The following is a 27,742-nucleotide window of genomic DNA, read 5'->3' as shown; positions in this document are numbered from 1 at the left end:
GTTCTTGGGCCAAATGTGATACCTGCCATGTACAATGGTGCCTATTTTACTGGATAATGTTCTGCTGTTGGTAGAAATGCTGCTTTTTGCAAACACTTTGACAATTCTATAGACTCAACTGTGCAGTCAACTCTTTGGTAAACCGATTCTTTGGTTTTCTGTTCATCAGTAACTCTGAGTTACTAAGCTACACCTGAGGTGGGTAGACCAGTAACTTAACAAGGCCATACAAAAGTCAACATTCTTATTCAAAGGGGAATTAACCTTCTGGACTAAAATCAAAATACTGCAGATACCGGAAATCTGAAACAAACATTGAAAATACTGGAGAAACTCATCAGTATGGCAGCATCCATTGAGTTAGAAACAGAGCTCACATTTCAGCTCCAGTATGACTTCTTCAGAACTCAGTTCTGCCAGAACTGCCAAGTTTCTCAAATTTTTCCTATGTTTGTTAACCTTCTGGATCCCATGCTCAGATTCCCCATCTGACTGTGGATAAGCTGGTTCCATGTTCAAATGCAGAACTGGCTACAAACTGGTTGAAAGACTCATTAACAGAGGGCAAATTTCTGACATGACCACATCAGAGATCCCATGTTTAGCAAATATTTCACAGAAGACTCTGACAACTGCATTTGTGATAGTGGTTTTTAACATTTTCAGCTCAATTCATAAGACCATAAGATATAAGAGCATAATTAAGCCATTGGGCCCATTGCGCCTGATTCATCATTTGATCATGGCTGATATGTTTCTTAGCACCATTCTCCTGCCTTCTCCCCTTGATCCACTTACTAATCAAGAACCTATTGATCTCTGTCTTAAATACACTCAATGACTTGGCCTCCACGGCCCTCGGTCCCAACGGTTACCACGGATTCACCACCCTCTGGCTGAAGAAATTCCTCCTCATCTCAGTTCTAAAGCATTACCCCTTCGCTCTGAGGCTGTGCCCTCGGGTCTTAGCGCCTCCTACTAGTGGAAACATCATCTTCACGTCTTCTCGATCCAGGTCTCTCAGTATTCTGCCACCAGGAAAAATAGTCAACAGCATGAAGTAACACAGTCAAATGTAAATAGGCCTCCTTCCACGCATTTGCATGGTCTCGTTGCTTGGGCCTGTGAATAGTGCAAATTTCACAGTCAACTATGAGATTCACAATCTCTTTTGAGACCCCTGGTTCTGCACTCCAAGTGTCCCTGCTGTATCTTGTCCAGTATATCTTACTGCAATGAAACTTAAATGACTAACATTTCATTGAACACCAGTAAGTTGTCTACAAGTGTGAAATGCTCAAAATAGGTCTTCATGGCCAACCCACTGGGCCTTGGCTTCGCCAAGTTCGACGCAAAACAGATGAACGTCAATAATCTCTGTCTTTTGTTCCTGTCATATTTGATTGAGCCTGTTTTGGGTGGCTGGCTCTATTATGCTTCATGAAATTCACCTTTGAAATGAATGACATGCAGGAGAAGCTTCAAACGACAGTAGATGCCCTTCCCGAGTACTTTAATCTCACCAACAAATTCCTTGTTATTTGTTGTAAGGCTGTCAATTGTTACTCGGGAGAGTGCAGCTGCTGTCATTTGAAGCTTCTCTTGCATGTCATAGGTGAACCTCATGAAGCAGAATCAGAATCTCTCTACCTGAATCTCTCTACCTGAATCTCTCTCTACATGGGTTTCCTCCTGGTGCTCCAGTCTCCTCACATAGTCCAAAGATGTGCAGGCTAGGATGATTAGCTGTTGTAAATGCAGAATCACAGGGATGGGGCAGGGGTCTTCATGTCAGTGCACACTCGATTGGCCAAATGGCTTCTTTACACACTGTAAGGATTTTATGATTTTATCCATGGTGGCACTGTTGCTATCTCTTTTTTGTCTAGAATGAAGATCAATTGTTCATGTTCTGTCTCCAACAGCATATTTAAGCCAAGGATATACTCTGAAAATATCTCATACAACCATGTGAACTAGCAAACCTCCTTCTCTATAATTGCATAGTGTGTCTCTGTATCTGACAATGCTGTGAAAGCATAACACTCCAGTTTGCAACAGCTGCTGCAACAGTGTCACTATGCACCTATGCTAATTGGAAAGGCTGGGTTGTCATGTGCCAGGACATTGTAGATATTAGTGTGTCCTTGATCTTTTGGAAAGCCTCCTCCTGAGGTATATCTCAGTCCTATCCTTGAGGAGTTAGAATTTTTATAACAAGGAAACAGGCTTTTTGGCCCATTGTTCCACACTGGTCATCAAACATTCATCTCCTCTAATCCCATTTTCCAGCATGTGGCCTGTAGTCTTGTATGTTATGGCATTTCAAGTGTTCATCTGAATATTCTTAAAAGTCTTGAGTATTTCTGTCACTGCCATCTTTTTAGGCAGTGGGTTCAAGATATCTACAATCCTATAGATTAAAAACCTTTTCCTCAAATCCTCTCTAAACCTCCTGTCCCTTAACATAAAACCTCAATTATGCACCTCAATTAGATTTCCCTTCAGCCTCCTCTACTGAAGTGAAGTTATTTTAAAGGTTCAATCATAGTTGCCAAGTGAGGCAAAAATGCAATCAAATCAAAGATTTTACCAAGACTAACAATCAAGCAGAAATTCACCAATGCATCTTCCAAACACATAACCATCTGGAATGACAAGAGGATTGAGCACATAGAAACACCACCACCTATAAGTTCCCCTCCAATTCACTCACCATCCAGATTTGGAAATATATCACTGTTCCTTTAGTGTCATTGGTGCAAAAGCCTGGAATTCCATCCCTAGCAGCATTGTAAGTCTGCCTACTGCATATGGACTACAACAGTTCAAGAAGTCAGTTCATCACCACCTTCTAGGAATCTAGGAATGAGCAATAAATGCTGTCCCAGCCAGCAACACTCATGTCCCATGAATGAATAGAAAAAGATAATCTTTACAGGTTATGAACTGATTCTGGAGTGGGAAACACCTGAACAGCTTTTGTTTTCTGTGGGCCAGCATTATTCTTTATTATTCATTCGTCAACAATGAGTCCCAAGAAATTCACACTTAGCATCGAGGATAAATCCTTCAGCCTCTTGAATTTTAAAACTGCATGGGCCCTATGGTCATGTTCCATGACTCTTGTCCCATGTATCATTATTTCTTTCATGTGGCATTAGGCACCTTTAAAACTTGAACAACAGTGTCTGTTGATAAATCTCTGACGCTGAGGTAATCCCAAATGGCTGTGTTTTGAAGTAGAATCTCCCAATGAAGGGATAAATATAGCAATTTGGTTGCTAATGGCATCTGCCAGAACCCACTGTTGTATGAGGTTTCGTGAAAGGTCTCATTTCAAACAACTTGTCTAAACTGTCACCTAATACGGACATAAGGATGGATTTCCATTGCTACTGCCTTGTTGAGCTGTTAGGTCAACACATATTCCGTTGGCCCCATTGGGTTTGAGTAGAATAACCATGTCCAAGCACCATTCTGTTAGTCTTGGCTTGTCGAAACTTACACCAGTGTGTTCTTTAACATGCTGCTGTATTCAATATTGAGTTTCCCTAATCCTTTCAATAATTTAGGGTAACCCTTCTCAGAGGAACTTTTACTTCCATGTTGTTCAATGTCTTTAATATTTTGCAGAAGATTGAGAAAAAAATGCACATTTTTGTTCATGAGGTTTCCTGATTAAGAATGACATATGCATCTTCTTGTCTCCTGTGTCTTTGTGTTGCAGAGTTGCTTGAGCATATCTTAAATCTCGAGGGTCAGCCCACCTGCACTGTATAGTTTGATAAGTGTAGGCTGTAACTTGTGTTTCTTTAGCCATAGATATTTGATCTAATAAGAGAGTGATGTTTGTCCCACAAATTAATGGGACATCCATTGACTTGAACAGATTCTGTTGAACACTAGTTTGTTGGATCTCTGGTTCCCCTGAGGAATGCATTGGTACCTTTACTGCTGGTGATTCTTTTGTATGATGATATTTGTATGAGGATGCATTTGAGTTGTTTCTTCTGTGAAACTATGTCCTTCTGCAGATTGTCTGGAAGTGACCAAGAGCTTTATCGACATTGCATTATTTTATTATTTATCAATTATAAAACTTTATCACGTAATTATTGCCCTGCTTGTATTTGTGAAGATTTTTTTGCATCACAATGCTGACACTGACTCTTACTGTCTTCTTTCTAGCCAACTCTTTTGTTGGCTTATCATGTGTATCCTTATAATGTGGATAGGTTCTGTTGTATTCCTCTGGTAAGGTTGTTCTCCTCTCAGGATTTATCTGTAATTGTACATTGCAAATCAGTTTCTCCACCACCTAATCTTCTTTGAACTGTAATAAGTATGACAAAAGACTCATTAATAATTCCAACAACAATTCTGTCTCTTAAGAATTATATCAAAGCTCCTTGGTCATAGTTTTCCACTAATCTGTAAAGATTCTTAATGAAGTTATTAATTGGTTCTCTGGATGCTTAAATCTTATGCCTTACCCTTTCAATGATTTTATATTGTAGAACTTTTTCAAAAATATCTGTGCTTGATAGATTTTGGTAACTTATGACACTATCATCAATAGGTTGTATTGAGTACAATTGTGTAATTATTTGTTCAGCTTGCAATTTAATGTTTAAGTTTGAAGCAGTTCTATAACTTCGGAACTGTTTACTTCAAGAAGACTGATACCATGTTCTATTTGATCCATCTCAGTACGACATCTTGCCATGTACTCCTGCCATGTTTCCTTAATATGAATATATATTCTTTTTACTTTAAAGTTTTAAATTCAGCCTTATCTCAATGCTGTGTAACATTCTTTTCATTGAAGACTTTTGATACTGTAAAGAGGAATGCTGTTTTGGTTTCTGTCTGTTAAAGCTTTTAATTCTATTAAATAGTAATGCTTATGGAGGATTTCCTCTATTTTTGTGGTTAAAATGATTTTCTATCTTTCACAGCCTGATAAACAATGTCCGTTTGTTTCTACAACTTAACGAATAAAGCTTTGTGGTTGCAGCCTTCATAAATTCCTCCTGCGAGCACCATGGTTTAAATTATGTATTTCCTGTCCTTACTGTGGCCTCAAAACTCTTCTAACTATATTCTTCTGTTAAACTCTGTCTGCAATTAAATTGTCCCTTTTGTTGCCTTAATTTTGCTTCATGCATCCCTGGTTAAAGCTCCTGTCAGGCCCCTGATCTCCCTAATGTAGCTGTACCTCGTGCAGTCTGCTTACAATGGTGGGGACACATGCTGTGAACTTCACTTTTTTTTAAACTTCTAGCTTTCTCAGCTTATTTCTTTTATCATTCATTTAAAGATTTACTTGCTAAACAGGGAATTTAACTTTCACTTGCTAAGCTGTGATACTTTTGCTGCCTCACTCCTTGATGGAATATGCTGGCTGTAACTCGATTTGAAGCAGTTTTTAGCTCACACTGCTGCACTGTGTTTCTTCCCAGGTCGGAAGCAAAGGCTTTAGCCTGGACTGCTGCTTCTGCCGTTTTTGGTCTTTTCACAAACTCTTGTTGACTGCTTGTTTATTCAAGTGCTTGCAACTGCTGAGTGTATATGAGTGGTTTTAAACGCAGTATATTCTTTACAACTGTAAATTCACTCGGTCTTTTGGTACCTTTTCTTCTCCAGTGGATTTTTCTTCACCACTGCACCTTGTGATACAAAGCAATGTTGCCCACGATTGATCAGCACCCTGTGGTACTGGTGGGTTGAAGGATGCTGCCATCAATCCCTTTTCTGCAACTGAGTCCAAGGGCCTGATTGGGTTTCAGTGGCAGAAGATCAACCAGTAGTGAGTTGTAACAAGAGGCTTTTGTCTTAACAATTTGTGGTTTATTGCTTGATGGCAATTAGATGCAAATTGCTTTAGCTCATTTGGCATTGGCTCCCAATAGTTTTAGTAATGTAGAGGCAATGGCATCCCTTTGAGATCCAGAGCTAGTTTCCAACAATAATCCTTTCAGAACCATTACCTTACACAGAAGAAACTCATTTGCACCAGCAAACTCCCACAAATAGCAATATATTAACGACTGGATAATCTGTGGATTTTTGAGATGTTAATTGAGTGATAACTTGCCTTCTCTTTGAAGCAGTGCCAAGGGATCTTTTGCATTTCAATGACAGAAGTTGTTTCAGTTTCACATTTTATTGAAAGATGGCGCCTGCAGTAGTTCAATGATGCCTCAATGACTGCCTTGAACTTAATACACAAATGGAGCTTGAATGCAGAAGTTTGTGATTCCGAGGTAAGAGAACTGTTTACTGAACTATGGCTCGTATGCAGTTTGATTAGATACAATGGTTCAGTAAACCAGTCAAAAATAATATGGCACAGACATCAAGCATTCCACCATCCTCAAATTTGACTATTGCACTGCTTTTTTGCCAGTCTTTCATGTTCCACACTTCATGAACTGAGGCTAATCGAAAACTCTGATGTTTGTAATTCGACCCACATTAAGTCACCTTCACCCATTATCAGTGACAGTTCACTGCTGAGATTTGATTCTGACTGATTGGTTCATTTCCCTGGCAGCATCAGAGGAACAGGAAAGCTGATGTTTCAGGTCGGGACCCTTCTTCAGAAATGGGGGAGGGGAAGGGGGATCTGAAATAAATAGAGATGGGGCGTGGTGATAGCAGGTAGGTAGTGGTGGGAATTGATCAGTGATGTGGGAAGAGCGGATAGGTGGCAGAGAAGACGGACAGGTCAATGTGGCGGGGATGACGGGGCTGCTGGTCTTGGGATGAGGTCAGGGGTGGGGAGACTTTGAAGCTAATAAAGTCCACATTGAGACCATTGGGTGTAGGCTTCCAAGACGGAATATGAGGTGCTGTTCCTCCATTTTCTGGGTGGCATCGTTGTGACACTGGTGGAGGCCCAGGACGGACATATCTTCCAGGAAGTGGGAGGGGGAGTTGAAATGGGAAGCGACTGGAAGTGTTGTCGTTTGTTGCAAACCAAGTGTAGGTGCTCTACAAAGCGGTCTCCGAGCCTCCGCTTGGTCTCATGAATGGCTGTTACCTGTTTTGTTGAGTTGTATCAAGCACAGTGTGCCTGCAAAGAACAAGATCCTCTGTGTTAATATGTGCAGCTTCCAGTGCACTAAAAGTGTGCCATGCGGAGATCACATACTGAGGATTCTTTATCAAATGTTATCCAATTGCAGAATCACATCTAATGTTGGACACTGTGTTGTGAGTTTTCTAAGCATGGGTTGGTTGGGTACAGTCAGTGCTTTGCTTTTATGAGCAGCCAAAGGGATATGCTGTTAGATACAACTTGCCAGTGTTCGGGCATACATACACAGTGTGACCCAATCACTTAACCTCATAAACCACATTACTTATCTGTGTGATTAGCAAAATATTCTTTTGGTTTGACGGCAGCATCTTCTTAAGGGCAAAGACCATCCATGCTGCTACTATGTAATAGTAGCATGAAACAGCTGTTGCTCAAATTCTTTGAGGTATTGTAATCTGAGGTGGCTGGGAACTTTTCAGGACCAGAAACTTCGGCCTATTCATGAGTTTGTATGGTATACAGTGAGAAATGGTCTGATCAGGGTAGCCATTATTGCACATAATTGCTTTGATGTGCCTGTTTCAGCATCAAGCTTGCACGGTGATCAAAATGGCTCATGTCTAATTTACAAGGTTGCTGATAAAGCCAATCTTACAGTTCATGGAACTGTAGGAATCCCAAATTGTTTATTCTGAGTGAAGGTATGTTTGTGGTGAACTGTGATAGAGAATCTGTTACCATTTTGTCAACCAGGGCCTCGAGTAAAAGGCTGTCATTTGATTGCTCCATTTCAAGGGTGAATTTGAGCACAGGATAGAGCCATTTACACATATAAGGACTTTCTTACATGCAAATTAGGGTCATATTGTCTGACTTTTGACTTTTCTGAGTGGAAGTAACAATTGATAATAAACAGAAATTCAGTAGATTTACTTAAAACCTGCCCAGTGATCCTTTAAACTGGATTAAAACTTGCTGATGATAATAGATTTTCATCATCTGTATCACAAACTACAGCTTAACTTTTGATTTAGGACATAAATACTGAATGAAGACATCCCCCGGGCCTTATGGGATTTATCCAAGGATACCACGGGAAGCGAGGGAAGAGATCGCAGGGCCTTTGGCGATGATCTTTTTGTCCTCACTGTCCACAGGTATAGTGCCGGAAGATTGGAGAGTGGCAAATGTCATTCCCTCGTTCAAAAAAGGGAATAGGGATAACCCTGGAAATTACAGGCCAGTTAGTCTTACTTCAGTGGTGGGCAAATTATTGGAAAGGGCTCTGAGAAACAGGATTTGTGATCAGTTGGATGGCACAGTTTGATTCGTGATAGTCAGCATGGATTTGTGAGGGGTAGATCATGCCTCACAAACCTTATTGAATTCTTTGAAGAGGTGACCAAACACGTGGATGAAGGTAGGACAGTCGATGTGCTATACATGGATTTAAGTAAGGCGTTTGATAAGGTTCTCCATGGTAGGCTCATGGGGAAAGTAAGGAGGCATGGGATAGGGGGAAATGTGGCAGATTGGATTCAGAATTGGCTGACCCTTAGAAGACTAAGGGTGGTAGTGGTGCTCCGTTACGAGTGGTGTACCACAAGGATCTGTTCTGGGTCCTCTTCTATTTGTGATTTTTGTAACTGATTTGGATGTAGGAGTGGAAGGGTGGATTAGTAAATTCGCAGACGATACGAAGGTGGGTCGAGTTGTGGATAGTAGGTTACAAAGGGACATTGATAGGATGCAGAGCTGGGCTGAGAAGTGGCAGATGGAGTTTAACCCTGAAAAGTGTGAGGTGATTCATTTTGGAAGGACAAACTTGAAAGCAGAATACAGGTTTAACGGAAAGATTCTTGGCAGTGTGGAGGAGCAGAGGGATCTTGGGGTTCATGTCCACAGTTCCCTGAAAGCTGCCACCCAGGTGGATAGAATTGTTAAGAAGGCATATAGTGTGTTAGCTTTCATTAATAGAGGGATTGAGTTCAAAAGCCGTGAAGTTGTGCTCCAGCTATACAAAAGCCTGGTTCAGCCACATCTGGAGTATTGTGTCCAGTTCTGTTCACCTCATTACAGGAAAGATGTGGAAGCGTTGGAAAAGGTGCAGAGATTTACCAGGATGTTGCCTGGAATGGAGGGAAGGTCTTACGAGGAAAGGTTGAGAGAGCTAGGGCTTTTCTCTTTAGAACGACGAAGGACGAGAGGTGACTTGATAGAGGTGTACAAAATAACCAGAGGTATAGATAGAGTGGACAGCCAGAGACTTTTTCCTAGGGTGGAGGTAGCTATTATGAGGGGGCACAGTTTTAAAATGAGTGGAGGTAGATATAGGGGAGATGTCAGAGGTAGGTTCTGTACTCAGAGTGGGTGGGACGTGGAATGCATTGCTGGAGAGGGTAGTGGAGTCGGCGTCATTAGGGGCATTTAAGCGGCTATTAGCTAGGCATATGGATGATAGTATAAGGTAGGGATGGAGGTTAGATAGACCTTGGATTTAGGGTAAAAGTTCGGCACAGCATCGTGGGCCGAAGGGCCTGTACTGTGCTGTACTGTTCTATGTTCTATGCTTGACCCCTATCTTAAGAAATACATTGGCCCGATTCTCACCCAGGCAACACTCACCATTAGATTGCTGCGCTCACCCTTGTTTTCATTCAGTATCTGTGTCTATCCTATTTAGTTCTGGTCTCAACTTCCAAAGCTGAATCCTTGTCGGGAAGGACAGTAATAGGAAGCCAAGCCATACCCCTTTCTTACTGCGGTGATTGCCGTATTTGTATAAATTCATGTATTTACTAACACATTGAATAACTCTAGTTATGGGATTCAATTTGAGGTTAGATGGCTGGGTGGCAAGGGGCCAAACTGTGTATGGTGGTATCTAGCAAGTGAAGGTGGGTGGAGTCGGGTTCACTCTGGGGTGGGCTTTGGGTCAGCTCTGCAGGTTCAGGGTGTGGCTCGGTGAAAGGGTGGGGGGTTTGGAGCCGGATCCAGAGCGGGTATGAAGTGGGTGGGAGTTGGGACAGGTGTCCAGGGTGGTCTGTGGTGGGGTGGTCATTGAGTGCTCGGGGTATGTGTGTGTCAGCGTGTGTGCATGTGTTTGCTGGCTAATTATTCGTCTCAGTCAGTCGAAATTCTCTGAAGTCTCTGACTCTAACTCAGTATTAAGGACTTACCCAGAGAGCTCAAGGTGCCAGAGCAATCGTCTATTGGAAGTTTAAACTCTCTGGGCAATTACAACTTCAGGACTTCTGAGGGCACCCGATGCACATCTTTCAGAGTAAATCAAGTTCCAACTGTCCAGAGGCTGGGAGATCTGGGTCACAGTTCTATAAATGCTGTTCATACACACTGATTGTTCCTCAACTGGGAGTGAACTGTTTAGGCCTCAGCGAAGTAAGGGAACATGCTGATGGATGAGGTATGCTCACATTATCACAATCTATTTTCTTCACTAACTGCCTTCTGATTGCCTGGAGAATTTCTTTAAGGATATAAAATTATGCGAATGTTGATGTTGGTCACCATCTGACAGGTCTCTTCATGTACCTTATGGAAGCCTTTGGGTGAACAGCTGAAGCTTTATATCTGCTGTCAAACTGTGTGTGAAAAAAGGGCACTTCTGTTAGGAGACTTATTCTTGGCTGAAAGCTTTATTTCCATTTAGTAACCAGTGCGGATCAAGGTTTTCTTGACTAAATTTTATGACCACAGTTGGTCAAAACCTTTTACTTGGTACATGTTGTCTAACATCTGTATCAGTTTGTTTGATTTATGCCTTGAACACTTCCACATTTTAATGGAATTCACTTCCATGACCATGACCACACTCTCTGGCATGTTTGACTGCAGCTTTATACTTAAAGCTGCCACAATGTTTTTCAATAACTATGCAATGCGAATATTTGAAGTGCTGGTGAAGTTGGCTGCAAGAAAAGGAAGGCTGATGCAAAAATAGGGTTTCAGTCAGCAAGGTGATTGTCCATTGTTGCAGGAGAGAAAAGCAAATCTTCATGTTTTAAGCAAACATTCACACAAAAAAATCCCATCTGAATGATCATGATTCTGTGAAAAATTTAGCGATTTTTAATGAATGCTTCTAAATCTATAACTTCTAACTTGTTTCCTTCAACATAATCTTTATATGGTGAGTCAGCACTTGTGCCATCAAGTCGTGTGGTTTATCCATTTCACACATGACCAATGATTGGCCGTATGAAGACTCCTTTAATGACCCTAGCCTCTAAGTAACTTGTGGTGCCCATCTCAGAATTGGTGCTTAACAGGGCCATTTCAAGTTACTGGAGTTTCTTTCAAAGGCCTGGGATGACAGAGATGGCATTATGTCTACAGCACTAAAATGCAAAGAGGAACAAAGGTTTACCTTTTAGTGTAAAGGGAAAGCAGAGAGAGAAGTGTTTGCTGCAAGGACATTCAGTGTTCCATGTGGATTGTGGCAGGTGAGAAAAGAGAAAAGGAATAAGGTGTGAGGGAACCTTCAGTATTTCCAGTGTTACCATTTGATGAGACTGTAAATCTCCCTTAGCCCGTGAAGACTTACCCTTTTGTGTGTATGGGAAGGCAGATGTGCAGGCAGACTTGGCCTCCTTTGGAGGCATCCTATCCCTCCACCCGAGCCCCTTAGTTTATTATAGATCATGACCATTTGTGAAGAACTTGGCAGCGATACTCTGAGCATGTATCTAGATTCGTGAACTTCTGCATAACTTTCTCTCAAATGATCGAATGGTTAGACCCTAGATGGAGTCCATTCGGGACTCTGTCCTCACCAGAAAAGATGTAGATGTTCGTCCTGGTGCAGGAGCCTCAGTCACCTTTCTGGTAAAGCAGTGGATTGTAAGCTGGGAAAGGTTGCTGTCTTCAGTTCCTGCAGCCAAAAAGGAGCCAGTTTCATAAAGGATGTGTTATTTTTGCAGTGAATTTGAGGCTCAAGTTGCATTAGCAGCAGGTGATATAGCTCAGTGGTAGTTTTCTTCATGAATTAAAGATATTTGATGCGTTCCTCAGGTTGAGGTGGGAGAAATTCTTCCTGAAGACCTGCTATTTGAACTCTATCACATTCCCTCACTGATCTCTCCATTTTTTTTTCACTCTCATCTCCAGCCCCTAAGGAAGTCTGACCAGACTATTGGGACTCCCATGAAGCTGTTTTGAAAACCCTAAAGCAATGTTTGGTTACAGAAGTGAGAAAATCAGTCAAAAACACTGAAGGTAATAAGCAGGCAAAAGGAACCCTGCAGTAACTAACCTCTAGGTATTAGATGTACCTCTTTATTTGGTAGTGTGGCTATGGTGCTGTTTTGCTAGGGGTGTCTGTATTTATTATCTCCGGCAGCGAATTGGAAATCTAATGGAGTGGTAGCGATCAGAGAGGGAATATTATCCCTTTGTTCTGTAATTCTGTTCAGATTTTACAATATGTCACTCAGACAAAAATTCATTAAAACTTATGATTAATACATCCCTGCAATTTACAAAATGTTGCCCTACCCCATTGGGATTAACGGAGAGTGAATCCTGGAATCTAACCTCATTGAACGTTTTACAAATCATATTCTTCGTACTGGCACCCTTATGCATGCTGGAAAGCAACCACAGAGGCTGAATGAAATATGATTTTCTCTATTAATGTGAAAAAGCTCAGCACAGTTATTTTTAGCATCAATTGTGCTTACTTTCCTAAAGCTGCAGAATAATTTACTTTTTGAATATTAAGTTGAACAGCAGTCTGGCAGCAAGTTCAGAAAGCCTCCTCCGATACCCTCAAGCAAAATCGAAACAGAAAACGCTAGAAATTCTTGAGCAAAATACTACAGATGCTGGAAATCTGAAATAAAAACATAAACTCTTGAAAATGCACAGCAGGTCAAACTGTACTTGTGGAGAAAGAAACAGAATTAACATTTCAAATCCACGATCTTTCAACAGAGCTGGAATAAGTTAGAAACAGAACAGTGCATAGCAAAAACAGAGTAGGGAGAAGGAGTGAAGCAGGCAACAGAGAACTTTGGTGCAATGGTGGAAGGAAACTAAATTAAATGACAAAGGGGAGATAGTGCAAGGTGATAGGGAATGTAAATGGGATAAACACAGAAAAAAGTAAAAAGATGCATCGAGAAGAGGTGGAAATGTGAAGAGCGATGGAAATAATTCTTGAGGTGAGATAAATGGGGTTAGCAATGGTACCATGAGGGCGGACTGACTCCAGTAGACATTAATGGTTGAGTGCCAGTGATGCATCCACCCGGGGAAGTAAAATTCCCAGAAATCAATGGGAGAGGGTATTGTCTGGTGTAATGTAAGTAATTTTATGGTCGTACAGTTTATTAGTCTGTTCTACTGTGGGTGTATGAATCATTTAATTCATTTGAATTTACTTTGGATCATTGAACAATGCACTCACCAAATTTTCTGTCCTCTTGTGAAAATTAAGATTTATTGAGTTTATATGTACAGTATCTGATGTAGATGTGGATAAATGCCAAGAGCCTAACTCAATTAATCAATCAATTAAGTTGTTTGGACCAAAATTAATAACTTTCAAATACCTCCAGGCAGGGCCAGGGATCGGTCAGGGTGTAAATAAGCACCTAATAACCAAGACCTGAGGCTTCAGGAGCAACATGAAGGCCTGTGATTTCTGTCCCTGTTCCTGCTTCTCAGGCTTGCCTATTGCACCATGTGACATATTGATGCAATTGTGACAAATGAAGCAAGTTTACACTGGGGCAGATTTTAAAGATTAAGTTGATGTTATTTGACTTCTGGAAAGATTACAATAATTCCTGTGATATTGGCTATTTGTATGAGTCATGCTGCTTAAATAAGAGCTTATGACTCAACCAGCCTTTCAGACAATGAGTTCCAGATTCCCACCACCCTCTGAGTGAAAACAAATCTCCTCAACTCACTTCTTAGCCTTCTACCTCTTACCTTAATTCTATGCCCCTAGGTTATTGATCCCTCTACTAATGGAAAAAGTGCCTTCCTATCTACCCTACCCATACCTTTAATTTTATACGCTTCTACCAGGTCCCCTGTCAAACATTGCTGCTCCAAGGAAAACTATCCCTGACAGTTCTAAAACAATGACCCATACTGTGTTAAGTCCTGCATTTAGCTCCACATATAACTGGTAACTATTAGGTTGAGATTTACTGAGATACAAAATGCTGTTACTCTTTATATAAAAGTAAAAAGATAAGCTGGTCCATCAAACCAGTTTCATAGCATGTTTTTGTGGGAATTTGCTGTACACAAATTGGCTCCCCAGTTTCTTTAAGTACGAAGGAGATAACACTTCACAAATACATCATTGGTTGAAAAGAACTTCGAAGCAACTGCTGATAATGAAGATGCTATATAAATGCATGTCTTTACTCTTTCAGAATTACAAATACTTTACGATGAAGTTTGTGTTGTGCTTCTAATAAACTGATTGCGAAGCTCATAAGTGCCTTATGGGACTGGGACCTCTGCTGTTACAGCACACAGTTAGCCAAAGTGTTGAAACATTGGCCTGTATTTCCCATTGCCAGGTAACTGTTTCAGAAGAGTAAATGGGAGTAGCACTGGGGGAACCCTGCAGAATTTCCATCACAGCTGACTCAAAGGAATTGCCCGGGAAATCGTACTTTGCAGTGGGAAAATTCCCTATGCCTGGAGCCTTCTGAAAGTATCCATTTCAATTGGAGAAATCAGAGGGTTCCATTGCAATTTGTCAGTAAATGCAAAGTCTAACCTCTGAGTAACTATTAAGCTGATCCCCAATTACCTCACACAGCCCCAACTATACCTGCCCCAGACCCTTAACTCTTCTCAGATCCTGCCTTGACACTCCCTCTCCCCTGGGGCTCGACTCCCTGCTAGTACCTGACTTCCCTTCTCTCGCCGCTGGATCCGACCACTCTGCCCTGCTGCTGGACACAAGTGCCCTCCAAATCCAATATCTTCATCCTACTCTAAATGTTGCATCATTTAATTGGTTCAGCCCTCATCATTAACTGAGCCGTGAGGATTTTCTTGTTATTCCACCATATCAAGCTTCTTGAGGCTTCAGAACATTGCTGTGTATAGGCATCATTATGTAATTAAATGAGTACAGGAGTGTGTTGCTTCACTGAATTCTACAATACTACCAATTAACTGAATGTGACTCATTTCGATCTGCAGAGTCAGCAATCAGCAGGAAATTCAACACCAATTAGATCCCAAGCTATGTAGTCGAGCATCTGAACGCAGTAATTGTGTGCGTATCACTTTGGTTACAATTATTAATAGAAATCTGCCCATGATTTAACATTTTATTTTAGTCAGGTTGACTTTCTATAGTTTTATAAAATATTCAATCTGAGGCTCAGTGTTTTTCCCATGCACTAAATAATCCTGAATTGCTTTGAATGCCCTTACAAGGAGTATAAAAGAGCATCAAGCAAAATTAAATCCAGCAATCACTGTTTATTAAAACCCAAATATGTTCACTTAGACTCTAACTCCAAAGCCACATTTCAGTTTTTGTTCCTTGCACATCACCGTAGGACATAGATATCCACAATAAGCTTTTTAAATTTTAATAAATAACATAGGGGCTTAAAGATAACGTGAGATTATTAGTTCAGGAGTCACTTGTACGTCAAGATATTTCTCCTTTCGTGGCACTAGCATATTTGTTGAATGATATTGATATAGATTGGATATTATTTTCATATTGTGTATAATCTTCCCTTCTATGGCACTAATAAATGTGAAAGCTAGAAGTCAAATTCTGATTTTATTATTAGTAACAGAGGAAGAGGAGTAAGCGATTCAGATCCTCCAGTTGTTTTATTATTTATTTTGATCATGAATGATCTATACCGTAAATCTGTCTTTCTTTGTTTCGTTCCCCTTGATATCTTTCTCTCCCTAGGAGGTAGGGAAAAATTAGGTACAGACACCGTGGGTAGCTCTTGTGCATATGCTAGTGACTGTGGTTCTATCTTTAAGCAGTAAGTTTATACTAGCAATTAATTATTGCATATATAGACTCTGAATAACCCTACTGTCAGAATGGCATTTGTACTGAATTATTAATTAATTTGGTTTTACTTTGTGATTCCTAGAGAGGTGTAGTTAATAAACTACTGTGGTAGCATATGTGTGTTCATTAATGCTGCAATTTCATTTTAGTTGATTTGAGTCTCTTAAACTCTTCATTGTGTGATCCCCTATATCATTGATAAATTGAGCAGTTTCATGGAAAGAACCTTCCACAGGGATGACTTGTGCATTTAAAACATTAACCTACTTGTGTTAGAACATGGAATAGGGAGCAGTACACCACAGGAACAGGCCCTTCAGCCCGCCATATCTGCACCGATCATGATGCCATTCTAAATTAATCCCATCTGCCTGCACATGGTCCATATCCTTCTATTCTCTGCCTTTTCATGTGTCTGTCTAAATGCCTCTGAAACGTTGCTATTGTATCTGCTGCCACCACCTCGGCAATGCGTTCCAGGCACCTACTACCCACCATGGAAAAAAGCCCTGCCTCGCACATCTCCTTTAAAGTTTATCCATCTCACCTTAAATCTGTGCCCCTAGTATTTGCCATTTCCACATTTGCTAGTTCCTGAAAATAATGCTATTGCTTGAATCATCTTCAGCAATTTACCCTTTTCTTGAGCACTAGGAAGATTCATGGATTTTACTGAGTGACAGAATATCTTCTTAAACATCAGTTTTTCTCAGTAAATTTCAATTTCTGTACGTTTGCTTGCATCTTGCAGTTCAGACTCATTCATTGGATATGTCTCTTTGTCTAAATCAACAGATTGTAGATAACTGTGGTACCAGCACTGAGTCTTGCAGCACTTCACTAATTACAGCCTGCCAGCTTGAAAATGTCCTATCTATCTTTAGTCTCTGCTTCCTGTCCAATAACAAATCCTCAAACAATTCTAATACTTTACCCTCAACTCCATGTGCCCTTAGCTTCCATTTTTTGTATAGCATGTTATCAAATATCTTTTGAAAATTTACTGCATCTACAGATTCCCCTTTCTATAACCTGCTGTTTACACCCCCAAATTTGTCAAATGCTATTTTATTTTAGTAAATGTATATTGAATCTGTCTGATTATTTTTGCAATGCAAAGTGCGTTATTAGGATTCCATTAATAAGAGGTTCCAGAATTTTCCTGACAACCGTTGTCCAAGTGCTAGAATCATTTTAATCTCTATGGAATTTTGGAAAGTGATCCATCACCTCCTAACCTTTTCATCAGGCCCTTAGGACTTGTCAGCTTCTAGTCCCCATGTTTCTCCAATATATTTTTCCTGCTAGAATAATTAGTTTACATCTTTCACCCTTATCAATGCAAGTTACACAGTAACTTAGGGTCTAAGGTTTTGGAGTAGATTTGTAGCTCGGATTGTGGGTGTTGAGGTTGGTTGGCTCGCCAAGCTGGTTTCTTGTTTTGCAGACGTTTTGTTACCGTGCTTGGTAACATCCTCAGTGCAGCCTCTGATGAAGCGTCGGTGTGTTTTCCTGCCTGGCTTTTAAACTCTGGGGTCCGTTGCGATGGATTGCCTCACTTCCGGGTTTCCTCCGTAGTGGAATGTATATGGGGTCGAGTTCAATGTGTTTATTAGTTTTTAGTTCGGGTGAGCACTTGTTGTAGGGTTGATGTGGGTTTGTGTGCCACTCTGATGCCCAACAGTCGTAGAAGTCTTGTGGTGAGTTCTGACGTGTTCCTGATGTAGGGTAGTGTGATGAGTGTGTCGGGGCGTGTAGAATCTTTCTGATGCTGTTCCTGTAGGCATCTCCTGACCCAGTCCTTTGGATACCCACTCCCCGCCATGGACAGGACCAATGTCATCGACAAGATCCCCTGCAGAGACTGCCAGAAACACTACATCGGACAAACAGGAAGGAAACTAACAACAAGAGTACATGAAAACCAACTGGCTCCAAAAAGACACGACCAATGCTCACTCATCTCAATCCACGTGGACAAGGAGAACCACGACTTCGACTGGGACAACACTAAGATCCTGGGACAGGCTAGGCAGAGACAAGCTCGAGAATTCCTGGAAGCATGGCACTCCACAAAGCAGGCTATTAATAAACACATTGAACTCGACCCCATATACATTCCACTACGGAGGAAACTCGGAAATGAGGCAATCCATCGCAATGGACCCCAGAGTTTAAAAGCCAGGTGGGAAAACACACTGACGCTTCATCAGAGGCTGCACTGAGGATGTTACCAAGCATGGTAACGAAACGTCTGCGGAACAACAAACCAGCTCGGCAAGCCAACCAACCTCAACAGTAACTTAGGGTTGCATGAATTTTTTAGAAATTCCAGAACAAATTCTCATAAAATGCTTTGCAAAAATGTGCTGTCACTGATTGCTGAAGCTAAGAGTTTGAAAATGAACACCCAGAAGCTGAGGTTACTTCAGAAGTTACCACTCTCATTCCTTCAGCAAAAGTGCTAAAATACTTAAGTGACGCTGAATGGATCAGGATACTATCAGTAAAGAACAAAAACAGAAGTTGCTGGAAAAGCTCATCAGGTCTGGCAGCATCTGTGAAGAAAAAAATCAGAGCTAACGTTTCGGGTCAAGTGACCCTTCCTCAGAACTGGTTTTTATTTACTATCGGGTAGGCGATGGCCTAGTGGTATTATCGCTGGACTGTTAATCCAGAGACCCAGATAATTTTCTGGGGACCCAAGTTCGAATCCCACCATGGCAGATGTTGGAATTTGAATTCAATAAAAAATATCTGAAATTAAGAATCTAATGATGACCATGAATCCATTATCAATTGTCAGAAAAACCCATCTGGTTCACTAATGTCCTTTATGGAAGGAAACAGCCATCCTTACCTGGTGTGGTCTACATGTGACTCCAGACCTACAGCAATGTGGTTGACTTTGAACTGCTCTCTGGGCAATTAGAGATGGGCAATGAATGCTGCCTAGCCAGCAACACCCTCATCCTGTGAATGAAAAAAGAAAAAAAACAGTAAAGTTTGGCTTTGTGGAAACCTGCTATGGCCATGAAATTACCCAGAAGAAATTCACACATTTAGCCAGAATTTGTTGCAGTTGGATATCATTTCTAAACCTGTTCCAATGCATTTAGGTTTCACAATTTTTTGCCAGGACCTGGATACTTGATGAACAGTGGGACAAACAGTCTGTCTCCCTGAGATCTAACAATTGAGAAATAAACCCAGAATGCACCATGAACTTAGAATGAGTAAATTCAATGTCATCATGTATGAAAAATATTAGATTATAAGAGGGAAGAAAAAAGATAAAATAAAACTCAGAATTTAAAATAAACTATGGTTTTCAGTTCTCCTAAAATAATAAAGGAATGAGATTCCATAATTAAAAAGTTACCTTCTGGGCAAGAGACAGCCATTAACAATTACTATATGATACTTGTGCTGTTAATTATGACAACGCTCTATGGCACGTTTCATAGCTAATATAAAGTGGAAGCATAGCAACTACATATGGCAAATTATATGTTAATGATTTAGATGAGGGAACTAAATGTAATACTTCCATCTTTGCAGATGGCACAAAGCTGGATAGGAAGGTGAACTGTGGGGGCGGATGCAGAGATGCATTACCGTGATTTGGACATGTTGAGTGAGTGGGCAAATGTATGGTAGATGAAGTATAATGTGGGGAAATGTGAGGTTATCCACTTCGGTAACAAAAACAGAAAGGCAAGTTCTTATTTGAAAGGTGATAGACTAGGAAAGGGATGTGCAACAAGATCTAGGTGTCCCTGTGCAGTAATAACTGTAAGTAAGTATGTAGGTGCCGCAGGTGATGAAGAAGGCGAATGGTATACAAAAAATGCTGGAAATCAGAAAATAATAAGAAATCTGGAAATTGCTGGAAAAATCCCAGCCGATCTGGCAGCTTCTGTGGAGAGAAATCATAGTTAACATTTTAGGTCCAGCGACCCTTCTTCAGAACTGATGGTAGCGAGGAGAAGGTTGATATGTATACAGATGATGGGGTGGGAGGAGCGAGGAGAGTAAATGATAGGTGGAGATGGAGCCCAAAGAGAGAAAAAAAACTGTTGTACAGACAAAGAAGTGGTTAAAGTTAGTCTGGGGGAATGAATAGCTGCTAATGGAAGCTATTAGTAGCTGACAGTTTGGTAGCAGCCCATCTGATGACGAGGCCTGGAGTGTGGGACTTGAGGTAAAGACATGCCCTCGAGCCCTAAAATTGTTGAATTCGATATTAAGTCCAGAAGGCTGCAGAGCTCCCAACTGGAAAATGAGAGACTGCTCTTCCAGGTTGCACTGAGCAGATGGTATGTTAGCCTTCTTCGTGAGAGGATTCAAGTACAGGAGCAGGGATGTCTTTTCTGCAGTTGTACAGCCCTTGATGAGACCACAGCCAGAGTGTTATGTGCAGTGTTGGCCTCCTTAACTGAGGAAGAGTGTTCTGGTATGGAGGAAGAGAAACTGAATCGGTTAGGAATATATTCACTAGAATCCAGAAAAATGAGTGGGATCTCCTAGAAACCTAAAACATTCTAACAGGAGTAGACAGGGCATAAGGCCGGAAAATTGTTCCCAATGACTGGGGAGTCCAAAACCAGGGTCACAGGCTAAGGATATGGGCGAGGCCATTCAGGACTGAGATGAGGAGAACGGTGAGGCTGTGAAATTCTCTGCAAGAGAAAGCAGTTGAGGCCAAAATATTGATACTTTAAAGAAGGAGTTTGATATAGTTCTTGGGGCTAAAAGGGATCAAAAGGTATGCTTGAAAATGGGAACAGGGTATTAGATGATCAGCCATGGCCTTATTGAATGGCGGATCAGACCTGAAGGGCTGAATGGCCTACTCGTTTTCCTGTTTTCTATATTTCGTGAAAAACAGAGAGTGCTGAGCCGAAATGCTGCTTTTTACAATATGTTGTTCTTGGGTATCTTCCTTATCACAAGTTGCTGGGCTCATTTACATATTAATAATGGTTTGTGCTGTCCAAATCTAGCCTATAAGTAACTGTCATAGAGATTAGTTGGGAATAACCTGCCCTGTGTGCATATTTAAGTCTTATTCATCAACAGATTTCTCATGAGGTGCTTATTTCAAGCCCAATGTAGCAGGCTGATTTGTGTATGCAATGCACTAGGTGAGTTTTGAAAAGACACAGCTGTCAATTGTTGCAATCTCCTAAAAGATTTCTTTTGAACCACCTCTGAGGATAACTACAAGTTCCAAGCTTTGAATGCATCAATGTCTCTGTGGCAGCTGTGGACAGAAAGGACATGCTGACAATAGCCTCAAAGTGCATTTTACCCCAGTCTTCATCCTTTTGCCAATGGCTATGTTTCCAAGTGCTTGTAAAGTGTGGAAGCAGAATCTCTGTGAATGAATTGTCATACTGTATGTGCAAGAAATTGGAAATGTAGCAACTGTGATGGCTCTAATGCACTGATTTTCCTCTGCCCTTTAGGTTCTTGCTTTCCAGTGACATACTTTCTAATGCAGATAACTACTATAATTATTAACGTCAACTTAATAGGGTGCCTGCATTAGTGGCTGAACACCGGTATGTGATTTTGGAGGACAGATTTGTACTTAAATTTATTTCCCAAGTTTTTAAAAGATAATGTCAAAGGTCAATCTGGGCAAGATATATTTTCCATTATCATATCCTGCTGCACCGAAATCTTTGATATTTTTCACGATGTTAATATAAGTAGGATGCTTAGTTATTATGGTGAATACGTGAATTATGTTTGCTATGCTAGTCAATTATTAGTACCCTGTCAAATTGTAGTATTGTCCATTGCTGGTGGGATGAAGAATGATTTACAAGCTTTTAGTCGACCCTCCTATTATTGCCTACTTTGCATCAGATCAGTTTTTATCTGATTGCAATTCTATGAAACCCCTGGGCAATTCTTTTAAATGTAGAAACATTATATTAGGTGTGCTGTGCTGTGCTGTGCTATTTAACATCCCATGAAAGTGATATCTACTTAGTTATTGATATAATGCCTCTAATTACTCTGTGTAATAAGCATTTTTGAAGCATATTTAATACTTTAGGATATCGGTAAGGCAAAAGATTTTCTAATGCTCTGTCAAGTCACATAGGTATGAACTTCATTGTTACATTCCTAGCAATCTCAATTCATGCAATGTCGCTGAATGACCAGACCAAACTTTTATCACTGAATCTCAAAGTCATAGAGTCATACAGCATGGAAACAAACCCTTCAGCCTAACCAGTCCATGCCAACCATAATCTCAAACTAAAGTAGTCCTCACCTTCCCACACTTGACCTCATGTACTTATCTAAATGTCTATAAAACGTTGTAACTTGAAATAAGGGGTGGCACAGTGGCTCAGTGGTTAGCACTGCTGCCTCACAGCACCAGGGACCTGGGTTCGATTGCTCCCTTGGGCGACTGTTTGTGTGGAGTTTGCATATTCTCCCCGTGTCTGCATGGGTTTCCTCCAGGTGCTCCTGTTTCCTCCCACAGTCCAAAGATGTGCAGGCTAGGTGGATTGGCCATGCTAAATTGCCTGTAGTGTTCAGGGATGCCGAGATTAGGGGCCTTAAAGGGGGATGGGCCTGGGTGGTATGCTCTGAAGGTCGGTGTGGACTTGTTGGGCCGAAAGGCCTGTTTCCACACTGTAGGGATTCTATGATCTATGAACTCCACAGAGGCAGTCACCCTTTACTAACATGTGCAGAGTACATGGGCTCTGACCAGCCAGCTCAAAGCCAGTCCCTGGACTAATGAGGCTTTCTGAATCTCTTTTTTTTTAGAGATTTTATTACACACCTCTGAAGTAGGTCAGACTTGAACCCAGGTCTCTTGGTTCAGGGGTAGGGACTCTACCTGTCAGCCAGGGCTCCCTGATTGGCTTAGGTTAACAACCCCAATCAAGGATGTCATAGTCAATGAGATCCACATGGCCCTGGTTCCGATCAATACATAACTGTACCCACATCCACCACTTCGTCTTTAAGTTTATTCCATACACAAACCAATCTCTGTGTAAAAAAAAAAGTCCCTCAGGTCCATTTTAAATTTTTGTCCTCTAACGTTGAAAAAGAGATGATTTTAAGCCAGATCACTAAAAGCTTATCAAAATGGTACATTTTAAATAACATCGAAAAAAAGAGTATGGAGGCAGAAAGGTTTAGAAAGGGTACTTTAAAGGTTAAGGCCTGAGTGGTTGAAATTATAGCCACCAATCTGTCGATCCTGGGTAAAAGTTAAACTCATGACTTTTTGTCTTTAAAAGGAAGACTTTTATATAATCTATTCTACAGTCACCTTAGGTTTTCAGGGATCAAACCACTTTTGATTTCTAGTTACTTACCAGTAAATATTATGGTTTGGTCATTTCAGAATACTCACAGGAACCTTTAGATTTTCTCTCTCAATTTCAGGCAATCTCCAAGCCAATCAACAAGACTAATGTGTGTTACAATATCTGTCATGAATCATTTGAGAAAGAATAGTAAGTACACAGCTGATTTACAGATTAAAGTTGTAGGATTCACCAAGAAAGCTAATAATTGTGCAGAAGAAAGACAGGTTAACAATTCAGTGAAAATAATTAAAGAAAGCAAAATATACAAATAGAAGCAGGAGAAGGAGACTTGGTCCCTTTGCTGTGATCTGCCAGAAATAAATTTATGCCTTATTGGATTACTCCATATTCCCAATATTCCCACCTCCCCCCGATAACCTTTCACCCCTTTTTTTTAAAAAAAGTCTGTCTATCTCTGCCTTAAAAATATTTAAAGACTGTTTCGACTGCCTTTTTAAGAAGAGAATCCCCAAGACTCATGACCCTCTGTAAAGGAAGAAAAATCTCTGTATCTTTGTTTCAAATGGGTGACCCTGATTCTTAAACAGTGAACCCTAGTTCTAGATTATGCTACATGAAGAAACATTCTTTGCATATCCGCCCTGTCAAGACCCCTTAGAACCTCTTGCTGTTCTAAACTCTAGCCAATACAAGACTAGCCTATTCAACCTGTCCTCATCAGTCAATATGCTCAATCTAAGTATTGGCTTGGTAAAACATTTCTAAATGCTTCCAATGCATTTACATCTTTCCTTAAATAGGACGACCAATACTGTAAATGGTACTTTAGATGTACAGAAATAAAACTCAGCACAGCAAACTACCCAGCCTTCAGGACAACATCGACCACAACACCACACAACCCTGCCATGGCAACCTCTGCAAGACATGTCAGATCATCAACGTGGATACTGCCATCACATGTGGGAACACCACCCACCACGTACATGGCAGATACTCAAGTGACTCAGCCAATGTTGTCTATCTCACACGCTGCATGCAAGGATGCCCCAAGGTATGGTATATTGGCAAAACCATGCTGACGCTATGGCAATGGATAAATCGACACCGCACAACAATCGTCAGACAGGAATGTTCCCTCCCAGTCGGGGAACACTTCAGTGGTCAAGGACATTGAGCCTCCGATCTTTGAGTAAGTGTCTTCCAAGGCAGCCTTCGAGATGCACAACAAAGCAGAATGGCTGAGCAGAAACTGAGCTAAGTTCCGTACCCATGTCGATGGCTTCAACCGTGAACTTTGTTTCATGTCCTTCTACATGTAACCCCACCATACTGTTCTGTATCTGTAAGATCTTCCTTACTATCCTGGTTTGACACCATCACCTTGATAACTTGTTATGATCTCTCTATCTTAATTAGTTTTTCTTTCCTATAGAAGGGTGACTAGAATTGTATACAGCATTTAAAAGTTGCCTCACCAATGTCCCATACAGCCGCAACATGACCTCCCAACTCCTATACTTAATGTTCTGACTGATGAAGGCAAGTGTACCAAACACCACCTTCACCGCCCTGTCTACCTGCGACTCCACTTTCAAGGAACTATGCACCTGCACTCTGTGGGATCATGTTCAATAGCGACCAAGATCAGTGAGTGGCAAAAATAACCTCTTTATTGAGCATCTGCAGTGGCACAGTTCAAGGTGGCAATGGAATCCAAAGTACAGTTTTACAGTAGCCTCTTATATGCACAGTTTTTACATACATTAAAGTTTAAGCACTGTGGTGTCACACAGTTGTATCTATTGTACACAAGTTTGCGTGACATCTGTCCTGGGGAAGCAGGAAATAGTTTAAGCCCTTGCTAAATGCTGGCTGTTACTCCTAATGGGATTAGAATGTCTGCCCAGTCTGAGCTTAATTAAGAGGTGTTAGTCCTTTTGTCTTTAAGTTTAGTAAAGTATGTAGAGATACTAGACCTATATGATCTAAATAAATGAGAAATTATACGTGTACTAAATAAAAAGATAGAGGATATTAAACTGATCTCCCACAGCTGGGTCATGAGATTTCATGTACTGTCACTGGTTTTTAACAGTTCCCACACATTCATTCTTGCAGTTTCATGAAAGCACTGTTTTGATAGTAAGTTTCTTCAAAGGGGTTGCAGCCCTATTTAATATGTATTTAAAAAGTATAAATCTATATGTTAATACAGGATGGTAGTCCTAAATAAAAGTTAGAAATCAGTAGCACAGTGTTGTAGAAATAGGTAGTGTGTAAGGAAATTTCAAAGAGATAAAAAGCAGCAGATTATAGGGACATGCTGATGGAGGAAACTGCTTGATGTCCTGCAGCCTATTCAGGTCCCTGGAGATGATTACTAAGGTCTAATTAATATTATAATCTTTCCATAGTTTTGAGTAAGTTATGGAGACCCAATTGCAGGGATAGCATTGCTCTGGATAGGTTACAGTATTTACACTTATTCAGGGGCAGCCTTTAATACAGAAACAGGTCCAAACACTGCTTGCAGCATAGGGGCGATAAGAAATTGAAAGTTGTAAAGAAACAATAATAGGTTGGCTGCCTAGGAAGGGATTTTTAATTTAGTTTATCTTGTAAGAGCAAAATGTACTATAAAAACGCAGTTTTACGAATGAATGAATGTGGAGCACTTGTGAATGAATTAGTAAAGAGAATCATAATACAATATCTCACGGTCGCCCCTTTTGATTCTATTGAGATTCTTCGAAGGGAATCACTCAATTCTTATCATAAATCAAATATACCATTTGGGTCTTTTAGCTATCAGAGGGGCTTGGGAGACGTGACTCGAGGCTGGGGTTGGTTCATACTTTTAATAGCTTGTTAGCAACAGCACTTTATAAAAGAGAAAACAACGTACACAGCTAGAATAACAATAATACACATCATGAGTCCCTGTACAATGCTCATACAGTTAATTCTGACTTTGTTACTAATTTTTAAAAAAAAACTCTATTAAGATTAATCCATTTTGGTGAGAGACAGTGACGTGGTGGTAGCATTATTGCACTCATAATCCAGAGGACCAGGCTAATATTCTGGGGAGCTGAGTTTGAATTTTAATAATAGCAGCCTGGTGGAATGTAAATCCAAAAAATACATCTGGAATTATAAATTAGTGCAAAGAATGGTGGCCGTGAACTTATTATCAGTTGTTATAAAAATCCAGTTGATTCGTTACCGCCCTTTAAAGAAAGAAATCTAACATTTCTACCTGGTCTGGTCTCCAAACAATATAGTTTACTCTGTACTGTCTTCTCACGTAGCCTAGTAAGCCACTCGTGTGTAACAGCTAAGGATGGGCAACAAATCCTGGCTTTGCAGCAATGCCACATGCGATGGAGGAATTTTTAAAAAGTTAACATATGGAAATGGGAAACCGTCACAAATCATTTTGCTTTTCTACTTTTATAGTCACATTAAATAGCCCGTTATGTGTTTGGCCCAGTTGATTAGATGCATATCAGATGTAGCTGCACTAAGTCACTCTGCTGTTTTGCAATTTATTTTCGTTATTCCTCCAGGAGATTGCACCAAGGCTACTCCACTGAAGGATTGGGAGGCATGAAGTTCTCACCTTAGACAATCACTATCTATAATTGGAGCACATTGCAGATCTACAATTTTGCACCTATGACTTTGCCAGTTGCATTTCAGGTTTTCACTTTTTCTCAGTTTATCAGAAATGAGTGACATTCTCATTGCAAGATGTATGAGATTTGAGCAACGCATCAATGCAGCTCTTCATTAAAAAAATCAAAGTAGAAACCTTTGTAACAGAACAAAACTGCATCAAGTAAGAATGTAGAGCAACAATTCCAACTTGTAAAACAAGGTACAATAACGTGCTGATTCATTTAATATGATGGTTATTATTCCTTGGCCTCTATTCAGTTTTAGCATTTGGGTTGTGGCGAGTGTGCCTTTTCACTTTACTGTGTTTACAGTTTTATCTGCAGCTTTCTCAGTATGATATGTCTGCAACTAAAACATTGTATAAGTTTATAATTTCAATGGAAGTGCTGTTTTAAAATTTGTTTCATTTGCATCACTTCATTTAAGCCACATTTGCATATGCTATTTGCAAACTTAAGCCCTCCGTGCACAAAATACTATCTTGCTGCATAAGCAAGCTGTTTTAACCCCTTGCAGTGGTATAATGTTTTTTTTTGAAAATGGTTTTCTGCCACATTTTCATATTTTACCTTGGCTTTTGATCCACAGGAGGAAATGATAGATGCAATCAAGTTATTGAAGTTTGAACTTTACTGTGGGGGAAAGAAATGAAAA

General features: G+C 40.5%; 1 protein-coding gene across 1 annotated transcript in view; it reads left to right on the top strand.

The window, feature by feature from the left end:
- The window catches only part of ldb2a (LIM domain binding 2a), a 139,845-nt gene that overhangs the window by 18,234 nt on the left and 93,869 nt on the right, over positions 1-27,742 (top strand). The window contains exon 2 of the mRNA XM_048602988.1: positions 12,197-12,283. Coding sequence (XP_048458945.1) covers positions 12,197-12,283 — 87 coding nt within the window. The remainder of the gene's footprint in view (positions 1-12,196; positions 12,284-27,742) is intronic.

The sequence above is a fragment of the Rhincodon typus genome, chromosome 1 (assembly GCF_021869965.1).
Source record: "Rhincodon typus isolate 14 chromosome 1, sRhiTyp1.1, whole genome shotgun sequence".
NCBI lineage: Eukaryota > Metazoa > Chordata > Chondrichthyes > Orectolobiformes > Rhincodontidae > Rhincodon > Rhincodon typus.
The sequence above is the reverse complement of the archived record's forward strand: the minus strand, read 5'-3'. Positions and strand labels throughout refer to the sequence as shown.